General features: G+C 36.5%; 1 protein-coding gene across 1 annotated transcript; it reads right to left on the bottom strand.

Moving 5' to 3' along the window:
* Window positions 1–5142: 5142 nt before the first annotated feature.
* LOC111139729 (protein transport protein Sec23A-like) lies at window positions 5143–22942 on the bottom strand. The gene is made up of 5 exons (XM_022492091.1): window positions 22904–22942; window positions 20923–21009; window positions 18597–18752; window positions 16364–16429; window positions 5143–6536 (listed from the first exon to the last, which is right to left on the bottom strand). Exons 1-5 carry the CDS (start codon window positions 22940–22942, stop codon window positions 6447–6449), a joined length of 438 nt encoding a protein of 145 aa, XP_022347799.1. The 3' UTR covers window positions 5143–6446.
* Between the last annotated feature and the right edge of the window lie 806 nt (window positions 22943–23748).

Below are 23748 nucleotides of genomic sequence, written 5' to 3' on the forward strand. Positions count from 1 at the left end.
GCCAGCAATTACAAATAATGTCAGTGACAAAATACTCCAAGCTGAAAAAAGGCTTTTATTGGCCTAAAATCTAAAATCTAAAAACTTGGGAAGAAAAAAAAAAAAATGTACATTTGCTATGGCTACTGCTGAGTTTTAACATGTTTGTAACCTTCCAATTAGCACATTTTTATTACTTATCCTTTAATAAACATTGTGTTCTGTATGGAACTTAATTCAGAGAACTTCCAGTTAGATAGAGTCCAGTCCCAACATACATAGACACCCTTAAACTTGGAGGGTAAGTTAATAACACATTTTGAATCATTTCAGCTCCCTAGGTGGGGGTGCAGAGAGTTTATTTCTTCAATACCCATGGTAGTAAATATCCCATTGCTTAAACAATAGGTTCAAGTAAACCACACTAACCTAGTAATCACAAAGACAAAGAAACGATTCTCTCAGTCTAAACTTGGGAGTTTTTTTGTTTGTGGAGTTAAAATAGCAAAACGGAGTGTGAACTTTGAAGTGTAATTTTTCCAAGTGCACATTTGTAGTGCCTGCATGGAATCTTTTACTGAATTTGATATCTTTACAAGTCAAATTTGTCTTTTTAACTGCTGGTTGTTGTTTTTTTGTTTTTTTTTTTAAACTAAAAGACCAACAAGAAAATAAACCATTAAATCATTGGCAAAATTTAGAGATTTCTCTTGGTGTAAAGTTTTAGATGAGGTTAATCAAAACTCAAAGTAGACACAGTCTAAATCAGGCTTGTACGATGTAGAGTAAGACACTAGGCTTTAGATCAGCACATAGAAACTGTAGAGAAAGCAATTAAATATGCAATAACAAAATGTAAGGGAATAGACATTTACACTGAAGAATCAAATTTCAAAGAACTCATGTAAAGTAACATAAGATGTTTGTCTTACATGGCCAGAAGAAATTAAAACAGCAATATTCAAATGTCTTTATCTATAAATGAACATTTTTTCAAAACCAATTGATCAAATAATGCCAATGTGCACCATCATTCAGCCATTTGCACTCATTTTTGCAAGACTTTGGAGGGTTTTATCAAACATAATAGGAATTTATCTTGAATTGTCTAGCTTATATATCGCAGTGGAAATCTTTCTACTAAGAAGCTTTTTGAAAGCTGCTAGCATCAGTTTTGAAGAAAGTTTTAAGAATTTAGGAATTCATGAAATTTGTGAAGATAGTTTATGAATATATCAAACCTACCTTTGAGCATTTTCCTATTTGTGTATCTTTTGCTTCAAATGAAAAAAAAGCTTTTGAAATGTATTCTTCACAATCAACAGTGAAAAAAGATTGACAAGTCTAACTATACTCAGTAAAGCATGGATACATGAACAGATCAATTTTTATGAAGTCTTAAGACAAATTTACAGAAGGTTCAAAATACTACATATGATTTTGTTCATTACAGTGAAAGACCATTAAATATTCTCAATTTTATATTCTCAAGTATAAATATTCTCATTTATATTCTCACGTATTAATCCAGGATGCCTGGGTGGCTCAGTCGGTTAAGCCGCTGCCTTTGGCTCAGGTCATGATCCCAGGGTCCTGTGATCTAGTCCCACAGGGAGCCTGCTTCTCTCTGCCTCTGCCTGCCTCTCTGCCTGCTTGTGCACACACTGTCTCTCTCTTTCTCTATCTCTCTGACAAATAAATAAAATCTTTAAAAATAAATAAAAAGTATTAATTCGGGTGGTTGTTTTTTTTTTTTAAGATTTTCTTTGTTTGACAGAGAGAGAGAAGTGAGAGCAGGAACACAAGTAGGGGGAGTGGGAGAGGGAGAAGCGAGCTTCCCGCCAAGCAGAGAGCTCAATGTGGGGGTTCGATCCCAGATCCTGGGATCATGACCTGAGCTGAAAGCAGATGCTTAACGACTGAGCCATTCGGGCACCCCTCATTTTTTCTTTTTTATGTCTTTTATTTACCATGCTTTTCTTTTGTTGCCTTTTTCACCTTTTTTGTTGTGTTTTTTTTTTTTTTTTTTTTTATGAGATTGCTTTTATCGCTTCTTTTCCTCCACAGGTTTGGAAGTTATATATTCAGGTCTGAAAGTTTTATATCCTGGTTTGATCTTTGTTATCCTTAACTTTTAAAAATACATAGCTAGAAGGGCGCCTGGATGGCTCAGTCATTAAGCATCTGCCCAGGGTACTGGGATCGAGCCCAATGTCTGGCTCCCTACTCTGTGGGAAGCTTGCTTCTCCCTCTCGCAGTCCCCCTGCTTGTGTTCCCTCTCTGGTTGTCTGTCAAATAAATAAAATCTTTTTTTTTTCTTTAAAGATTTTACTTATTTATTTGACAGAGAGAGATCACAAGTAGGCAGAGAGGCAGGCAGAGAAAGAGAGAGGAGGAAGCAGGCTCCCTGCTGAGCAGAGAGCCCGATGCAGGGCTCAATCCCAAGACCCTGGGATCATGACCTGAGCCAAAGGCAGAGGCTTAACCCACTGAGCCACCCAGGCGCCCTCAAATAAATAAAATCTTAAAAAAAAAAAAAGCTAGGGGCACCTGGGTGGCTTAGTTAAGTGTCTGCCTTCTGCTCAGGTCATGATCCCAGAGTCCCGAGATGGAGTCCCGCATTGGGCTCCCTGCCCAGTGGGGGAGCCTCCTTTTCCCTCTGCTTGCCACTCCCCTTGCTTGTGTTCTCTCTCTCTGATAAATAAAATCTTAAAAAAAAAAGATGTAATAATAAAAAGACAAAAATACATAGCTAATTCTATGTTGATTTAACAAAGCCTAAAATTAATACTTCTTTCAGATGCTTAGACATTTTACAGTTTTGGGGGGCTTTTTTAATGTTTTCTTAGAGGAAAAACTTCCCCAGTGTCACATTCGCAACCCAAATAATTGGGCTTTATGTCAGTATAATCCATATATGGGGAAGAAAAAAATTCTGAATTTATTTAGTAATGTGACTTCATTATTCCATATCTAGTATTGCATACCGATTATTATATTCACCAGGTATTAATATATTAAGCCTAGACCAAAGTTTGTTTCCCTATTAAAGAATGGAAGAATGAACATAAGGAAAATGTTTTAATTTCATAAGATAAGCTATTAAAAAGCAAACAAGAGAAACATCTGAATTACCTGATAAAATGCTCAAGACGAATACAAATCAAACACATAAAAGTACAAAATGTATGCATATATGTTGGAAAAATGGAAAATGAAAATACAAATGCAAATATAGGGATTAGAAAGCAAATAATCCTAATTTGTTGGTAGTGTTTGAAAAGTAACTGAATAATTATTTTCATTTAAAATAAAATCAAGTGTAATAAGCCACAGCATTTAATTTGTAACAGCCAGTGAAGAATGCATTTGCTTTTGTCACTGTATTAAATCCCAAATGCCACACCTAAGACTAAATGCTTAGGTAGAACTAGAGACCCCTCTCCAATACTATACCTTTTCAACTGTGTCCTTTGTGCTAATTTTCTAAGTGAGATCTAAGATCCGATTGATTTGGTAGTATCCAATGCTACCATGTCAAAGTGTCTGGATTTCACTATGAGGGCAAAGGGAATGACATAATCAGATCTGTATTTCAGTGAATTGAAGAGAGGGCTGGAGGAGACTGGGGAAAACACACTGGTTAGAAGGCTGTTGTACCAACCACGTGCGATCTAATGAAGGTAGAAGAGCAATAAAATGAAAAACAACAAATACAACAGGGAGATGTTAGAGAGGCAGAACTGGTAGAGTCTGGTCATTAAATATGTTGTAAAGAGTAAGAACTGAAAATGATTCAGTGGTTTCTGGCCTGGACAGAACAAGAAGTATTCATTAAGTGCAGTCCATGGGTTAGGGAATGTAAGAGGGAAGTGTATCAAGTGGGGCACTGGATAGAGAAAATATCAGCTCACTTTTGGAATCAGCCAATAAAAGAATAATTTTATCTTGTTATAACAAAATATAAGTGTACACAGATGACGTCTAAAGTTGCTTTTAGAAATAAGACCACTAGGGGTAGTAGGTTCAACAGTGAATTCCAAAATAGTTGTGGACATACCAAAGCTTCTCAGTGCTGCTAACAATTTAGCAAATACTCTTTATCCACTCTAAATTTCATTAAAAGGGTTAAACATTGGGGACGCCTGGGTGGCTCAGTTGGTTAAGCAGCTGCCTTCGGCTCAGGTCATGATCCCAGCGTCCTGGGATCGAGTCCCACATCGGGCTCCTTGCTCATCAGGGAGCCTGCTTCTCCCTCTGCCTCTGCCTGCCATTCTGTCTGCCTGTGCTTGCTCTCTCGCCCTCTCTCTCTCTGACAAATAAATAAATAAAATCTTAAAAAAAAAAAAAAAAGGGGGGTTAAACATTTCTTTCTTCAACAATCTAAATAGTTAGCAATTTAGTAATAGCTAAATTATACACAAAGATCTCAGGTGCTTTCTTTCAAAGGGTAAGTTAAAAGGGTATGATGCTCTATTTGTTCCTCCTTATCCTTAAATACAGAGGTACTTTAGCAGCTTCAGCTGTAATTGATTTGGAAGGAAAGCACAGTGTGGGGGCAAGTACTGACTTATCACTCAAGAATACCAATGTGGGGGCACCTGGGTGGCTCAGTGGGTTAAGCCGCTGCCTTTGGCTTAGGTCATGATCTCGGGGTCCTGGGATCGAGTCCCGCATGGGGCTCTTTGCTCAGCAGGGAGCCTGCTTCCCTCTCTCTCTCTCTCTGCCTGCCTCTCCATCTACTTGTGATCTCTCTCTGTCAAATAAATTAAAAAAAAAAAAAAGAATAGCAATGTGTTCTTAAAGAGCATAAATTAAGGGGCCACGCAAATTAAACATGTATCACCATCACGGGGGCTTAATTCAATTCAAAATATGCTAACTCCAAAACACAATTTCCTTATAGCAAAAACTACTTTGGGGAAGATGAAAATGCTCTCAAATTGATTGTGGTGATGATCACACAACTCTGAGTATTCTAAAAACCACTGAGCTGTACACTTTAAATGTGTGAACTATGTGGTATGTGAATTATATCTCAATAAAGCTGCCATTTAAAAAAAATGAACACTTTGTAATCTATTCATAGCAGGTTTTATAACTGCTCTAATTCCACATTAGGCTTCTCAGGCTTTACTAGACTTCGAAATAAGCAGGAAAACACAGAAAAAGTATATTTTATTGGTATTTAGGCCTAGCACAGTTCAAATCAAATAAAATGGAACAGAGCAATTTATTTAATTGAATATAACATATAAACATTTTTTTAAGTTTCTGTTTTATCATATGATTGTGTTCATGCAAGTACAATCATCAAACTGTCCTTCTAAGCATTTATCATAGCACCACCTTTTATTTGCAGTACTTGATATAAATTTCATTGTCAAACATCTGGCTTTAGCAATGTAAACATTTGCTACAAGTAAACTTTAAAAGGTAAAAGTGAATGATACTAATGAATAAATCAAAATAAAACTGAGCATCACATGATATCATTCAACAAAATATTATATAATACTGTTTCAATGAGAACAACTTAATACATTTCACAAAATGGAAGCAAAAATAAGAAGTAATATGTAAACTCCCAAAATAGTGTTAAAATACTGTAGGATATAATGTAAAATTTACCTCAGAAAAACAAGGGGAAAGAACATAACCATGCAGTAAAAATCAATTTTGGTTTAGTAGTGACAACAGTTATTTTACTGCAGACTTCCTAAAATGCATTATGACAAAATGGTTTATTTTCAATCACCCTTCTTAAAAAAATTATCATGTTTAATCATGTAAGTTGGGTACTTTATGGGAATTCCACATTTTTTGTCAGTTATGGAACTGTTACCCCAGAAACTTTTCATCTCTAAACTATTTTTCCAAATGACCAAAAACATTAAATTATCTTCATGAAAATTACCTTATATAAAGTCAAATAATTCCTAAACAAATCATCATAAAAATAAATCTGCCTTAACAGAATAAGTACAGAAAAAGTATATGCATAAGTGCTTGAAAATCACAGATATATTTCAATAAACAGGCAAAAATGTTCGCATTTATCATAACTATTGATGATTTTGTTTACTTTCTGGTTAAAACCAAGAAACAAGTTTTCAAAAAATCAGCAAGGACATTCAGTGCCACTTTGGATTTTTCTGCAATACACAAATGAGTTCTATCTCTGTAGTACAAGGCCAACTCTATTTTTACTCTCTAACATAATTAAGTTATAAAGATCTCAGATTTCTAAACCCAGTCATAATACTGTGGCAAGCAAAATAAATTTGTTCTTATTGCTCTTATATTCCAGCTTAATCTACAAATGTGAACATTTTTCCACATGTTGTCTTAAACCATAGAGTCTAGAGAGATACCTCTGTTGGATTCCACAGATAAAATGAAAAAGGAAAAAAAGGAAATTGAAATATTATTTCATCCTCTTAAGAGTCCTTAATATGTTTAGCACTTCAAGCAGCACTTGACACAGCAAGTTTCTTCAAGTGATCCATAAACACTTGTAAACTAACATCATCTGTAAGAATAGGTGCTCCAGACTCCTAGAGGAAAAGAAAGATACTTGCTATGATTAAAACGTCCCTTAAAATGTAAAAGCAAATGTTTGCAACAGACAAGGAATCACTGTAAGCAGACTAATGCCTATGCTCCTGTTGTAAAAATAATCTGACTGGCCTTTGCCCCTGGCTCCTCTGAGAAAGTCTCTACATCCTTGGAATGTCCTAATAGTGTCTTATTATTCATGAGCCCCTCCGATCACACCTGAGTTCAGGCTTTAAGATGAGATGAATCAGGATGGGGGCCAGTCACCAGAAAGATCAACATGTGATCAAAGGGCTGGGGATTTAGGATAGCCTGACCTTTAGGGAGGGAAAGTGAAGTCAAGGGAAGGAAAAGAAGAGGAAGGGAACTGGAGATTCAATCAATCAGGCTTCGTAGTAAAGGAACAAACTCTGGATACCAATGCTCAGTGGAGCTTCTATCTAACAGATTTATCAATATGCTAGGAGGATAACACATTCTCATTCCATGGGGAAAGAACACAGAAGCTCTGTATCTGGAGCCCTCCTAGATCTCATTCTGTGCGATCTCTTTGCTGGTATTTAATTGCAATCTTTGTAATAAAACTGTGATCATAAATACAGTGCTTCTGTGAGTTGTTCTAGGGAGTTGTCAAACATGAGGTGGGGGGAGGTGTGGGGAGCACTAATAACCCCCAAACACACACACACACAATTTGTAGCTAGTTGGTCAGAAGTGCAGGGATCCCACTTGCAGCTGGCATCTGAAGTTGGGGACAGGTTTGCTGTGAACCGTGTCCATTAACCTGTGGAGCATGCACTGCCCCAAGGGGACACCACCAGATTTGCACTACAGAATCGGAATAGCTATGTAACCAATTTAATCTTTACAGTAGTAAAGTGTTCATTTGTCTTGAATGTATTGGAGCTTTATCACTACTAAGGAATAAATACATGTCTTAGTGAGATTACTGCTGCCTGACTACTAAGTAAAATTGAAATTGCACATATTTTGGGGTGCCTGTGTGGCTCAGTCGATTGAGCATTTGACTCTTGAATTCTCGAACTCTCTGAATGGTTTCCACCCAGGTCATGGTCTCCGAGTCTCGGCATTGAGCCCCATGTCCGGTTCTGTGCTCAGTGAGGAATCTGTTTAAGAGATTCTTTCTCCCTCTCCCCAGCCCCATTCTTTCTCCTCCTGTTCATATGCTCTCTCTCAAATAAATAAAATCTTTGGGGCACCTGGGTGGCTCAGTGGGTTAAGCCTCTGCCTTCAGCTCAGGTCATGATCTCAGGGTCCTGGGATCAAGCCCCGCATCAGGGCGCTCTGCTCAGCAGGGAGCCTGCTTTCCCCTCTCTCTCTCTCTCTCTCTCTGCCTGCCTCTCTGCCTACTTGTGATCTCTGTCTGTCAAATGAATAAATAAAATCTTTAAAAAAAAAAAAATAAAATCTTTAAAAAAAATAAAAACAAAGAAATTGCACATATTTTAATAGACATGCCAGCTGGAAGGAAGCATATTTACAGTATTTTTTAAATAAACTATGCTGGGCACCTGGGTGGTTCAGTTGGTTAAGCGACTGCCTTCGGCTCAGGACATGATCCTGGAGTCCTCCATCGAGTTCACATCAGTCTCCCTGCTCAGTAGGAAGTCTGCTTCTCTCTCTGGCCCTCCCCCTCCTCGTGCTTTCTCTCTCTCAAATAAATAAATAAAATCTTTAAAAAAAAAATAAACTATGCTTATCATTTTCATTCAAGTCATTTTAATTGATCTCTGTAGGTTCTAAGTAATTAACAAGAGTTAAGGAAAATTCCTAACTTCTATTTTAATAAAAACTATGTTGGTAGGATGACTTTGGTAATCCAAACCACTAATAGTGAAATCTATTGTAGCAAGAAAAAAGTTTTCTGAAAGATTTTCTATGTGGATTTTTAAATTTTTCACCTGATACTTAAGTTCTCATTTATAAGTAAATATAAAAAATCTAAAACAAATGAGTAATTTTCAGAGATCAGCAACTAAGTAACAAATAGGAGACTGGGATTTATATCTTTCAAAAATTCTAGTCTGGTATTGCCACAGATGTGCCATAATCTCTCCTGAATAAAGGAAAATCAATTTTATTATGTTTTTTCAAATTCAAAAAACTTGAAAAACTAGACAATGAAGGGAGACAACAGCACTGGGAATAAGAATTTGGAGTTTGGAGACAGAGTGCATTGGCTCAATTCTTTACTCAGCCACTTACTGCCTGTATGACTTTGAGGAAGAGAAGTTACATAACCTCCGTGTGTCTGAGTTTCCTCATTTGTAAAATAAGGATAACAAAAGGACCTATTTCATATGGATGTTATAATGATTAAATGAGTTCAACTGTGTAAAGAAACAGCACAATACCTGACATACACAGCAGGAATAAACGTGTGAGCTATTATTACCTCTTCTGAGAAATATATTATTTTATAACACTGAAATATTTTTCCTTATTATACATTCACAGTTAACACAGAGAAGCAAAGGCCTCAAAAATATGACCTAGACTCATAATAAGCTGGTAGCTCTTCCTTTTTTTTTGGTAACTATTCCTGATTTTCTTTCAATTTACACGTTTTCCACCTCAATTCACCCAATCCCAGATCTATTTCAACCAGTCAAGACAAAACACACATCAATTTTCTAATTTATATACTGTAGAGATCTTATTTGAAATTACAAATACTAATGCTCAACTCAAACTTATCAAAAATTTGCAGCTGATCTTAATTTTTCAACTGCACCTTTTTTCTTCTTCAACTATATCCATGATTGGGCAGTAAGATCCAAGCTTTTCTATCACTCAGTGTATGAAGCACAGAAGCAGTGGGGAAGCAGTGTTGCAGTGGTGCCCTCTTCAGGCCATCTACGGATAAAACTTACCACTGGGTACTTGATTTCTGACAAAAAGAAAACTAAAGTGCAAGATTGTATAATTTTTAGTAAAATGCTTGGCTACCAAGTTAACTCCCTAAACTGCAATCATCGATTTAGCTTAATGATTAAAAATTCATATTCTCCAGTCAGATGGCGTATAGTTAAGTCCAAACCCTGCACGGTTTAGCTATGTGATCTTGGCTAAGTTATTTACGCTATTTAAGCCTAATTTCCTCTTCTGAAAAATAGAGTTAATAGTTACCACTCCATGAGAGTGTTTTAATGATTAAACAGAAGTGCATAAGAAGCTCAGCATGGGAACTAAAACAGTACAGATTCAGTTTATCAGTTATTATTATTATTATCTATAAAAATACTAACACTGGGGCGCCTAGGTGGCTCAGTTGTTAAGCATCTGCCTTCGGCTCAGGTCATGATCCCAGACTCCTGGGATCCAGCCCCACATCAGGCTCCTTGCTCAGTGGGGAGTCTGCTTCTCCCTCTCCTACTCCCCCTGCTTGTGTTCCCTCTCTCGCTGTCTCTCTCTGTCAAATAAATAAGCAAATAAATATTAACATAATTTCTCTTACAAAAAGCATAGGCCAATAAAGACCTTAGGGCTCTCATTTATGCCTCTAATGCCTCTACTTACAGGTCATAATAATTAAACTTCAAAGTTTAAAATAGGTTTTCTTTCCTATTTTAAAATATCTTTGGGGCACCCAGGTGGCTCAGTCAGTTAGGCAACCAACTCTTGATTTCACCTCAGGTCATGATCTCAGGGGTTATGGGACTGAGTCCTATATCGGGCTCCACACTCATCAGGGAGTATGCTTGAGATCCTCTCCCCTTCTCTCTAAAATAAACAAATAAATCTTTAAAAATAAAATATCCTGGGGCATCTGGGTGGCTCAGTTGTTAAGCATCTGCCTTCGGCTCAGGTCAAGATCCCAGGGTCCTGGGATCGAACCCCACATCCAGCTCTCTGCTTGGCAGGAAGTCTGCTTCTCCCTCTCCCACTCTCCCTGCTTTTGTTCCCTCTCCCTCTATGTCTCTGTCAAATAAATAAATAAATCTTTTTTAAAAATTATTAAAAATAAAAATAAAATATCTTAAGACTTATTTTTCCCCATTGATAACAAGGAAAACTAATACCTAATATTTACTGAGTCTTACTGCACATATTATTAAACTCTATAATAGACAAAGAAGAAAAGGCAATGATAAGTAACTTATAGTTTTCAACTACCAGCCCAGAATGATGCCTCTCCATGTTTACCAGCTCAACAAGTTCTTTATAAACATACCAACTACATCTCCATGTTATAATTTTTTTTTAATAGGCCCCAAACCCAATATGGGGCTTGAACTCACAACCCAAGATCAAGAGTCACAAGCTTACTGACTGAGCCAACCAGGCACCCCCATGTTGTAATTTAAACCCAGAGAAGCAAGAACCAAGTTTTATCTCCATGAACTAAACCATGCTTTTTAATAATGTACAAATTCAGTCACAAAGATGTATTTTATTTGATCTGCATTAATGTGGGCTCACAACACTTTGTTAAAACAAATTATGTAAATGACAACAATCAGCTAGAGGGGAGGAACAGCTACCCCTTCTAAAAAAGGATATCTGTGTTTTTCCTACAAACCGTAGTCCACCCGAGTCCCCTAACCCCCAAGTATTGCCTCTTCACACTGAGAGTATGAGATTTTCTAAAAAGAACTTCACCCATTTGTTACTCCCCTGGCCTCTAAGGGCAGTTGATAGGGAACCCCTGATGAATACTATTTTAAAGCGTCTTTTAACTTCCCCTTCTTCATTATGACTAATCACCATTTCCATGAACTTTAGTAATTGGTCCTACTTTCCTATCTTCTTGCAATTTTCTTAAGTAAGTTTCTCTTAAGTTGTGAGATCCAGAACTAAGTCCAATACCCAGATGACTCAACCATAACGGAAAGGCTGATTCATGGTACATTCTGTATTCCAAACTTCCATGTCATAATAGTATACTTGACTTTTCATTTCATAGCAAGTGGAATGGCAAGGTTGATATTGATAATGTGTATATGCATTACACAGGCATAATTTTTTTCTCTCACATGCTATACCCCTTCCACACTTCCCAAGAATAAGCTCCTTTCCTTGCTATAAAAACCTTACCTTTCAGGAGTTTTAGATCATGGATTCAATTTTTTTTATCTATATCATAAAGGCTCCTTAACTCTTAAATACCTCCACAAAGCTCCAATACTCTAATCTCTGTTCTCCTGCCCAAATCTACTATACTCAATACATGCTATGTTAAGGCACTGTGGAAAGTCAAAAATTAAAATGACACAGTCATCACTCCTTAGGGACATCAGAAATGGATGAAAAAAAAAAGGAATGAAGGGGCAGGCATATTATACCAAATGAGTCATGTAATCATCGAAAAAGTTTCATGGATGGTGCCTGGGTGGCTCAGTCAGTTAAACGTCTGCCTTTGGCTCATGTCATGATCCCAGGGTCCTAGAATTGAGCTCCACATCAGGCTCCCTGGTGAGCAAGGTGTCTGCTTCTCCCTCTACCCCTCCCCACTGCTTGTGCTCTCTCTCTCTCAAATAAATATCTTTTAAAAAAAGAAAAAAGAAAAAGAGAAAGAGAAAGTTTCGTGGAGTCAATGAACTCTGAACTCAGCCTTAAACGATGGCTACCATGTGGTGATAGGGACGAGTCACAAAGATGGTAACATGCTTACTGTATTCAAAGAATAAGAAATTCTAAAATTATAGCTAAAAGTGAGAAAACTTCTTTGGATTATGCAATAAAGAACCCTCAAAAGCAGTATAAAGAGTCTGTATGTAATTCCAAAGGGGATTATTAAAGATTAAAGATTCCTTTTTTTTTTTTTAATTTTATGTTATTTATTTATTTAAGAGTGAGCAAGCACATGAGCCGGGGGAGGGGCAGAGGGAGAGAGAGAATCTTCAGCAGACTGCGCTGAGCACAGAGCCCGACCCAGGGCTTGATCTCACGACTCTGAGATCATGACCTAAGCCGAAACCAACAGTCAGACACGAAACCAACTGAGCCACCCAGGTGCCGCAAAGATTAAAGATTTCTACACAGTTCTCTTGACTTAGAACTGCTTCCAGACCACTGTGGCCACTGTCAAAATGGAAGAAACAGGGCTAAAAGCACTGACAGTCTATGTTAAAAGTAACAAGCGCTTGACCTCAGTTAGTGACAGAAAAAGGAGATAATGGATAGGAGAAAGAGACCAAACCATTTGTGAATAATTAGGGATAGAAGGGAGAAAATAAAATGCAAATGACTAAAGTTCCAAGTCTTGGGAACTGAGAGAGTAGTGTCGCCCTTTGTAAAAATAGGAAAGTCACGCAGAATAAGATGGTATAAAAGAGATAAATTCAAGTTGGAACATGTTGCTTATGAAATGTCTAAAGGAAGCTCCAGTGATGTGTAACAGACAGTTACAGAAATTCCAATCTACAGCTCAAGGTGAAGTCAAACCAAAGATGGAGATTTGTTAAGTTAGCCTCAGATGAAAGCTGAAGCCATAGGGGTGTATGTAATCACCCAGAAAAACAATGTATGCAAAGAAATCAGGGCAACATTTTGAAGCACCTCTGTATTTAGAGGGAAGGGGCCTTAATCCTAATTACTACATCTTCTACCCAACCTGGACCTCATAGTCATTTAACATTGCTCTAAATTATTGCACTCCCTTTAATGTGTCCATCTTTCTTATCTCCAGCACTAAATCACCCCCAAAATCTTCCACCTTTGATGCAATGCCTGAACTACAAAGCATGGTTAAACATAATGGAAGCAAACTCTAGAAATTGTTAGGAAATAAAATGGGTCCTCACTGCTATAAAAGCCTTTTACTCGCCTGCTGTTGCTTTCTATTTCTATTTCTAAACAGCTATTCCATATAGCTGTTTTTAAATCTTTTCTATTTTCTAGTCCTTTAGCCCTAGCATGTCTCACTCTTAATGAATAATCCACTATTATCTAAAAGAAACAGGCAATTACCCAATATGAGCGTTCTGTCCCCAACATCTTTCTCTGTCATTACCCTTCCTACCATTTGGTTCCGTAGAAGGAATGTCCTGCCTCTGTACCAATGCTTCAACTCCACACAGTGCTTGTGATCACACTGTCTGCTTTTGAAGATCTTAAACATCTATAAGCTGTTCTTTGGTCAGCACCTTACACTTGGACTACAAGTAAGTTCTGTGCCCTTATCCTAATAAGAATCATCTTTCTATCCTACCACCCGAACTCAAACTAGATTGCAACCTCCTTACAACCTCCACTCCTTTACCGCCACTAATTCCTTATGATCTGCCTTGTACTCAACTACTACTTAAAACTGCTTACCAGGACCACAAATGACCGTCTAGTCTTCAAATCCATCCACCTTTCTAAGTCTTCACCCTCCTTTAAGGTCTGCAGCATCTCAGAATTTGTTAACCCCCTTTCTTCTTTCTATAAAGCCCTCCTTCACCTATTATGACATGGTATGGTATTCTTTTTTTTCTTTTAAGATTTTATTTATCTATTTGACACAGAGAGACACAGCAAAGAGGGAACACAAGCATAAGGAGTGTTAGAGGAAGAAGCAGGCTTCCCGCCGAGCAGGGAGCCCTATATGGGGCTCAATCCCAGGACCCTGGGATCATGACCCAAGCTGAAGGCAGACGCTTAACAACTGAGCCACCCGGGCGCCCCATGGTATGGTATTATTTTCATTTTCCTTCCACCTCTCTATTATAAAATACTCCAACCACTTGTAATTCCTCAAGGTTTATCTCATCCTTCTTTTGCCTCTTTACTCCCTCTTGAACAAGTATCCGCTGTGATGACTTTAAGTATCACTTGTCCATGATCAATTTTCACATCCTTGCCCTGATCACCAAACCCAAATTTCTAATAGCCTCCTCAATTTGGCCATCTAAATGTTATCTCAAATTCAGTGTACCTGAAATCAAACATTTCTCTCTGCTTTCCCACTCCCTGGCACACGTTCTCCTAGTTACCCAGGCTCAAAATCCTGTATTACCTTGTTCTCCCTCAACTATTTATTTTTTAAAAATTCAAACTTGTAGAAAAGTTGAGAAAAAAGTACAATGAACACCCACATACCCTATACCTAAACTCAATGATTAACATTTTGCCACATTTGCTTTATGTTTCTATATATGTTTCCTTTTCTTTTCTTTCTTTTGTTGAGTAATTTCCATAAGTTGAAGACATCATGATATTTTACTCCCTTTAGGATAGATCTCCAAGGTCATGGACAATCACCTATATAACTACAACAATAGTATCACAATCAAGAAACGTGATAGTATTATACTAGTAATTGATATAGAGTCCATATTCAGATTTCACAAGTTATCCCAATTATGTTCTTTATAGTTATTTTCTCTAATCCAGAGTCCAATCAGAATTCAGATTTGGGGGGCGCCTGGGTGGCTCAGTGGGTTAAGCCTCTGCCTTCAGCTCAGGTCATGATCTCAGGGTCCTGGGATCGAGCCCCGCATCGGGCTCTCTGCTCAGCAGAGAGCCTGCTTCCCCCTCTCTCTCTGCCTGACTCTCTGCCTACTTGTGATCTCTATGTCCAATAAATAAATAAAATCTAAAAAAAAAAAAAAAAGAATTCAGATTTTGCATTTAGCTGTCTTGCTTTAGAGTAATTTTTACTTTCCTGCAACTTCTAACCAAATCTCACTGGTTCCACTCCTAAAATATCACCAAAATATATTCCTTTTCACCATCCTGCCTTCATTCACCCTCATCTGGATTACTTCAAAATATAGTTTCAATCTACATACTGCTCTCAATTAACCCTAACATTCACCTATATTATCTAAGACTCAAATTTGACCCTGTCCAAAAACCTTCAGTAACATTTTATTATTTACTAAATAAAGACTCAGCTCCTCAGCATTCAACCTGGCATGTAAGATCCTCCACAATTTAGCCACATGATACATTTCCAGTTTATTGTTCTATTCATCCTGTGTGCTATGTACCTCACACAGTCTACACTGCCCTCTACCTGGAATTCCTCGCACAATTTCTACTTCTTGAAATGGTAACCATTCTAAAAGGAAATGTTGCCTTTTCTGATCACAGACAGTCTCCTGCTGCCACCATGTGCTCTCTTCAAAGCCCTCTTCCTCTGCTAAACCCTGTGATATTTTTCTAAATATCTTTCTAAAAGGAACATATCTCATACTGACTTATATTTTAATTACTTAAAGATACGTGTATTATCTCTAATGCTAGATTACCAGCTCCTTAAAAGCAGAGATGATCAAAGTGATGAATCACTAAATTCTACTTCTGAAAGCAGTATTACACTATATGTTAACTAACTGGAATTTAAACTAAAAAGTTGAAACATTAAAAAGAAAAAAAAAAAAGCAAGGATGATCATTATGGACTGGAAAGTACCAATACAGAGTCCTGTATATTGGATACTTGATAAATGCTGATATATTGTACCAAGAGGTAGGACTTGTAACAAATCAAAATATATTAACAGAGATTTCCAGACCTCCGCCTCTCTTGTTCAATTACAATCCCTGACCTCTTCCAATTTATTATATGTGGCCTTTTATAGTTCATGTCTTAGCATTAAGCTTAAATCGTCACTCCCTATATTATACACTATATTGCTTTTTATCTCAAGGGCGTAGTCCTAAACTAGGAATATGAAGTAATTCTACCTATTTGATATGATCACTTTTTATTTTCTCTGATGCCACCAAATGCTAATTCTATTTTCTACTCATTTTTTCATTACTCTGCCAAAAGAAATCATTAGCAAATACATAGGGGAAAATATAGCTCTCACTAAAATAACAAACTATAAATACACAAGAAGTAATTTCCAATATCCACTATTTACACTTACCTGTCCCCAGGCATACATATTATTATGAGTCTGGGAAGGGTTGACTTTTGAAAGCAGGAAACGGGCCTTAAAAACAAAGATGAAATAACGTTATCCATCAAAAAGAGATTTAATCAATATGAACTGAACACATTATGCGATCTAAAATCAACTTTATTTAATATGTTTTGGTAAAATTAATTTTATTAAAAGGCAACTTTCAAAAAAATAAACTAAATTTTGGAAATATGTGGGCCACTACATGTTACAAATAAATAAATGCAGTCTCTTCTCTCCAAATCATACATTCATAACAACAAATAATAAACTGTTGAATCCAAAACTGAGCAGATAAAATTTATGTGTGCAACAAGATTAGTGTGGAATGTACTAAATACCTGGTCTGAAACATCATCAGAGACTTGAAAAAGCAAAGGGTATCTTATACATTCTTTTACTTTAAACAATGACTCTCAAACTTTCTTAGACTGTAGGCTATTCCATAAGACAACTTACCCAACATTTTAACCATCTCTCCACTAAGACTTATAATCATGAAAACCAGAATAAAAGAGGAAAATAGCACCACACATGATGAGACATCAAGGAAAGAACTAGGCATAAATTATTATTTCACACTGGAAAAACACAGGCAGTCATATCTTCTGAAATTTAGTATCACATAAAATCTTTTTCTACTCTATGAGTAAGTAGTTTAACACCAGAGCACTGGCTCTGAAGTGAGAACACCTAGATTCAAATACTAGCTTCTCCATTTACTGTGTTTCCTTGGCCACAAGTAACCTAAGTCTTGGTGTTATTATCTGTAAAATGGAGATAACAATAGCACTGTTATGAGGATCAAATGAGATAAGGTGTATAAAGTACTAACAGCTTTACAAATTCTCAATACATGGTATCTCTTATTAGAAATATAATAAAGCTCTAAAAATAACTGCTACCATTTCTGAATAATAGCTACTAATATTTACCACCTATTTTATAATACTGTGCTAAGCACTAGGGAAACAATAATCAAAGCAAGGTCCCTGCCTTTAGCAAGTGAAACAAACTTACAATAACCTATAATTAATTTATTATAGTTCTAATAAAATTACAAGGAAGAAATAAAAATTATTTTAAGAGTATATGTTAAGGGATTTTAAAAAAAAAAAAAAAAAGAGTATATGTTAAGGGATAGCCAAACTATGGAAAGAACCTAGATGTCCATCAACAGATGAATGGATGAAGAAGATGTGGTATATATATACAATGGAATACTATGCAGCCATCAAAAAAAAACCGAAATCCTACCATTTACAATGATGTGGATAGAACTAGAGGGTATTATGCTAAGCAAAATAAGTCAATCAGAGAAAGACAATTATCATATGATCTCTCTGAAATGAGGAATTTTGGGGGGGTTGGCAAGGAAAAAAACAAGATGGGATCAGGAAGGAGACAAACCATAAGAGACTCTATCTAACAAAACAAACTGAGGGTTGCTGGGGGAAGAAGGGTAGGGAGAGACTGGTTGGGTTATGGACATTGGAGAGGGTATGTGCTATGGTGAGTGCTATGAAATGTGTAAGCCTGATAATTCACAGACCTGTACCCCTGGGGCAAATAATATATTATATGTTAATTAAAAAATTTAAAATAAATAAATGAACAAATAAATAGATAAATAAAACAGTATATGTTACGGGGTCTTAAGCCTAGCCTTCTGAAAGGTCCTGAAGGGCTATGTGTATATGTACATGTACCTTATTAAATCCTCCTAACTCTAAAAACCACAAAGCCTTCTGTAATATACTTTCCCATTACATGACATTTTCTAGAGCACTGAAATGACAAAATGAGGAAAACAGAAAATGTTACCGTAAAGTTCATATTCATAGACTTCTTCACTAAATAAACAGAATTAACGGAATTATACTAAGAAAGGTACACTACATTTTCTTCCAAGTTGTTCTTCTTGCTCAACTAAAGCAGACGTGCCACCATAACATCATCCTGGCTCTGTTATTAAATGTGGGCTGGTGGCAGAAGGTGGTGGAAATTGCTAGCTTTAGGCAGCTGGCCAATAATCACTGCTTTGCTCTCAATGCTAAAACAAAACAAAAAAAAAAACCTTTTACCCATCTTCTTCCCCTTTCCTTGCCTTATGAAGCAGTCTTTTCAAATTAAAGTCAAGAAAGCAAGTAGGAACAACTCATTACAATACTAACAACAAAACATTAACTATACTCACCTGGCTACCTCCATGTTCAGTGTCGATGTATCTCGGCATCGGAAATCTGGAGTGAAGAATCTCCTGTGCATCATCCACCGGGGCTTGTAGAAGATGGCGGAAATTTTCATATTCTGGCATGTCCTGGTATCCTGACTTGCGCCACTGTGCAATGGTCTAATTTTAAAGCAATTAAAGGAATTATTAATTTCTTGCCAACCCAAAACCTTTAAGAGGTTTTTCCAAAGGAATTGATCCTCAGAAAATAAGAAAATTATAATCATTGTTTCATTTATCAGTTATCAAATCAAGAACACTAATTTTTGTATCCTTGGGTAAATAGATACAAAATTAGAGCATTTCTTCTCCTTTAAAAGTAAAAAGAAATAATAAACCAGAAAAAATTTTAAACATTATATTATTAGCTAAAACCTATTTATTTAAGTTTATGATGAACAAGGGGGACTTCTGTTAACAGAAGATTTCCCAGAGACTTCAAAATTAACCACCTACTATTACAAAGTCTTTATCAATGGCTTTACATTCTGGCAAGATAGATAAACAGAAAAAATTTAGTGATGATAGCAATAACATTATAAAGACAACAGACCTGTAGTAGAGCATCTCAATCAATTCTTTTATTAAGGCAAATGGCTCCAAAAATCATGTAATTAAATCATCCAAAAATTTAAATTTGTCTTCATTTCTAACTTAACTGCATCAGTCAATATATACTCTATATGGCTTTATATTCCTGTATTTAACAGAGGAACAGTGATGTGCATTTCAGATTTCTCCTTTAAGCACATTAACAAGCTATTTAAAAAAAAAAAAAAAGCAGGGGCGCCTGGGTGGCTGGGTGGATTAAAGCCTCTGCCTTCGGCTCAGGTTGTGGTCCCAGGGTCCTGGGATCAAGCCCCACATCGGGCTCTCTGCTCGGCGGCGAGCCTGCTTCCCCCTCTCACTCTGCCTGCCTCTCTGCTTAATTGTGATCTCTCTCTGTCGAATAAATCAATAAAATCTTAAAAAAAAAAAAGGCAGCAAAATACCTCTCTCTGTCATATAATAGGCATTATCCTTAAAAATTAAATTACAGGGGCACCTGGGTGGCTTGGTGGGTTAAAGCCTCTGCCTTCAGCTCAGGTCATGATCTCAGGGTCCTGGGATCAGGCCCCACATCGGGCTCTCTGCTCAGCAGGGAGCCTGCCTCCCCCTCCTCTCTGCCTCTCTGCCTACTTGTGATCTCTCTCTCTGTCAAATAAATAAATAAAATCTTAATATATACATATATATATTAGTACTGGTACCAATTAAAAATAATAATCAATAAATCTTTTAAAAGGCGTAGATCATATTACTTAAAAGGATATTTTGAGTACACCTCCACAATTACTGTACAAATCTAAAATCATTTATAATTAAAATAATAGGAAAAATAAGTCTGCACAAGTTACTAGAATTCTAGACTAGAAGTTTGAGTGTTGGTCTGTAAAAAAAGAATCTTTGTATCTTTCAAGGCATCCAGAATACAATGCTTTCTTACACAGAGAAAACATTTTAATTACTGGCTGAACAAATAATGCAGGAATGAACAGAGTTCTGCTAAATACTTGGACTAAAGCTTAATGGCTACTCAGATATTCTGCTCTTTTCAGTCATGTACCATTCCAATTAAGTAAAGGTATAAATTTTACTTCTAATTCACTTATGATTTATTTTTTTTTTTAAGATTGTATTTATTTGACAGGGATCACAAGCAGGCAGAGAGAGAGAGGAGAAAGCAAGCTCCCCACTGAGCAGAGAGCCTGATGCAGGGCTTAATCCCAGGACCCCGGGATCATGACCTGAGGCTTTAACCCACTGAGCCACCCAGGTGCCCCTCACTTATGCTTTAAATGAGTTTTCAGATCATGTGGAATAAATTTTTTAAGTACTTTCAGTGCATTAAATGGAATACTTTTTAAATGATTACATCAAATAATGAAAGGGAGACCCTCCCTACTGACAAAGGCTTTTCCCTTCTCAATGTCTCAGGTAAAAACCAGAAGTATGGCATGCCTATGTACACATCAATGCTTTTAATTTCACAGCACTATGCTTTGTGTAAAATCCATTTATCAAATCGTACATGGACAAATGGACAAAACAAGCACAGGTAGGTCAACTGCAAATGAAGTCTAAAAACCTGTGGCAGGAAGAACCATATTTTATACCTATTATATAAAAATGGAAATAAAAGTTTATTAGAGAAGAAACAGTAGTCATTCAGTAAAGAAGAGAAAGCTTCCATGAATAAAAAGACTCTATTGCACCTATGTGCATAGCTTTCAATGTCATGGAATCTTACCTCACCATGATAAATCAAAATCTGGAAGAACGTGTCCATGAGAAGAATGCGATCTGCAAGAATGCTGCTGCTATCAAGAAGAACCGGCTAACAGAAGAAAACAGTGAGAGAACAAGAGGATGGAAAAATAAATAAAGTTACAAAACAGACCTTTTGAGAATATCTTTAACATTTTAAATTTATATCTTATAACTCGAAAACATCTTGCTATCATGAATTCTTTTTTTATGTTAAATTTTTAATTTTTTTATTAACATATAATGTATTATTAGCCCCAGGGGTACAGGTCTTGTGAATCGCCAGGTTTACGCACTTCACACACTCACCATAGGCTATCATGAATTCTTACAGTACATTTTAATTTTCTAAGAAGTCACAAAAACAGAGACAACAATTAAAAAACAGAGTAGAGCCAAGAGGAAATCAGGAAATTTCCACTCCTAAGCCTGATGATGGCCCCACTGAGTAAGAGGGGAGAGGCTTGGGAAAGAGCAAATTTAGAGATGGAAAAACAGTTCAGAGTAGGAAATGTAAGGGAGTGGCCAGAACTAATGACATAAATTTTGATATCACATGCATGAAGATGGTAATGAAAGCTATGTGATCATATCGCATCACAGTATGTATCTACACCACAGAGGGAATACAGAGCAAATGCCAGAGACTGGGCCCCGGAGCATGCCTACACTTCAAAAGATCTGAAAAGGAGAAGACAGCAAAAGGAAACTGAGAAGGAACAGGCAGTGATTAGGAGGAAAACCAGTAGGTATTGCAGGTGTCAGAGAAGCTTTAAACAAAAGGTTTTCGAGTAGAGTCCTCATTAGGTAAATAAATGCTGTCGAGAGTTCTGGCAAGACATAGGCCATTGGTGACCTGGTAAGAGTTGTTTCAGTGTAATGCTAAGGACAAGAATCTGAATAATGTAGGTTGAGAAGAGAATGTGAGGTGTGATCATCATAGAGACAACAGGTAACTTTCTGAGTTTAGCTGCAACTGAGACCAGAGAAATGGGTGGCAATTAGAGAAAATGTGAAGTCAAGAGTGGTTCTGTCTGTTGGGTTTTTTTTTTCTTTTTTTTTTTTAATTAACATATAATGTATTATTAGCCCCAAGGGTATAGGTCTGTGAATCATCAGGCTTACACACTACACAGCACTCACCATAGCATATACCCTCCCCAGTGTCCATAACCCAGTCACCCTGTCTGTTGGTTTTTAACGTGAATGTGACTCAGATTTCTTTGCTAATGAGAATGATCCAGAGGAAGAGCAAGGGATGATGGAAGAAAGAGAATAACTCCAAAAGCAAACTCTTAAGTAAATGAAGCTAATGGGATTCATGGATTAAATGGGAAGGTTGGAATTTAACAGGAGCAGACAGTAGAGACTGTACAATTCCAAATTTCCTCTAAACACTTATGTACATTTTTCAAGTATCTATAATTTACATGTATTACTCTGAAATAAGAAAAAATAAATCTCTAACACTTTCTTTCCTGATTCAAAGAACTATAAAACCTAATACATAGCTAGACCATCACATTAACAATACATATTTTCCAGGAAAGAAGACGCTATGACAAACTACTAAAAACAATTATAGTAACAAAATGCTTTATACAATATTTTTTACAAACACAATAATAAAGGAATCATGGGAGATCATTAATCAGGTGATATTATAAAAATTCTCTTTATGCTGACCATTCTTAAATATTTTTAAATACAGTCATTGCATACTTATAAGTGGTAAAACAGACAATTTTAACTTCAAAATAGAAAAACTGTTTATTTAATAGTTGGCTAAAGTAAGTGGAACAGTTTGCTAAGAAATCTAAATGTATGACTTTATTATTACCTTTCTAAATATACATCTTTATAATTAACTGTATCTATGTTCAAAAAAAGCTACAGGAGAATGAGATGATATTTAAGCAAGAGATTTTCTTTGGACAGAATGTCCTAATTATTAGACACCATACTCTGGAATAAGCTACAGGTTCTAGAATCATCATTACCATCATATCATTAAAGACATAAGAATAATCATAAAACCTAGAGGATTTGATCAACGAAATTACACAAATTTATCTTAAAAGTCTCTCCCACCTCACTTTTTATATTTTTAAAATAATTTCCTAGTGCAACCTAGCATATAGTAAGCACTCAAATATTTTTAAGTGAATATATGAATAACCTAACTTCTTGAATTAAATTCCTGCATTTAGTAACTCAACCTAGCATATAGTAAGCACTCAAATATTTTTAAGTGAATATATGAATAACAGGGTAAGTTAAAAGGGTATGATGCTCTATTTGTTCCTCCTTATCCTTAAATACAGAGGTACTTTAGCAGCTTCAGCTGTAATTGATTTGGAAGGAAAGCACAGTGTGGGGGCAAGTACTGACTTATCACTCAAGAATACCAATGTGGGGGCACCTGGGTGGCTCAGTGGGTTAAGCCGCTGCCTTTGGCTTAGGTCATGATCTCGGGGTCCTGGGATCGAGTCCCGCATGGGGCTCTTTGCTCAGCAGGGAGCCTGCTTCCCTCTCTCTCTCTCTCTGCCTGCCTCTCCATCTACTTGTGATCTCTCTCTGTCAAATAAATTAAAAAAAAAAAAAAGAATAGCAATGTGTTCTTAAAGAGCATAAATTAAGGGGCCACGCAAATTAAACATGTATCACCATCACGGGGGCTTAATTCAATTCAAAATATGCTAACTCCAAAACACAATTTCCTTATAGCAAAAACTACTTTGGGGAAGATGAAAATGCTCTCAAATTGATTGTGGTGATGATCACACAACTCTGAGTATTCTAAAAACCA

This window comes from Enhydra lutris, unplaced genomic scaffold, assembly GCF_002288905.1.
Source record: "Enhydra lutris kenyoni isolate GAN:26980312 unplaced genomic scaffold, ASM228890v2 scaffoldscaffold4, whole genome shotgun sequence".
In the NCBI taxonomy this organism is placed as follows: Eukaryota; Metazoa; Chordata; class Mammalia; order Carnivora; family Mustelidae; genus Enhydra; species Enhydra lutris.

What these genes read in the sequence shown, in the direction of transcription:
- LOC111139729 (XM_022492091.1), bottom strand. Translation starts at nt 22,942, where the DNA reads ATGGTAATGATGATTCTAGAACCTGTAGCTTATTCCAGA. An exon ending in AACCTGTAGCTTATTCCAGA is followed by an intron (nt 21,010 to 22,903) that starts GTATGGTGTCTA and finishes TTCTTCTGTTAG; the next exon opens with CCGGTTCTTCTTGATAGCAG. An exon ending in TTTTGATTTATCATGGTGAG is followed by an intron (nt 18,753 to 20,922) that starts GTAAGATTCCAT and finishes CTTTAAAATTAG; the next exon opens with ACCATTGCACAGTGGCGCAA.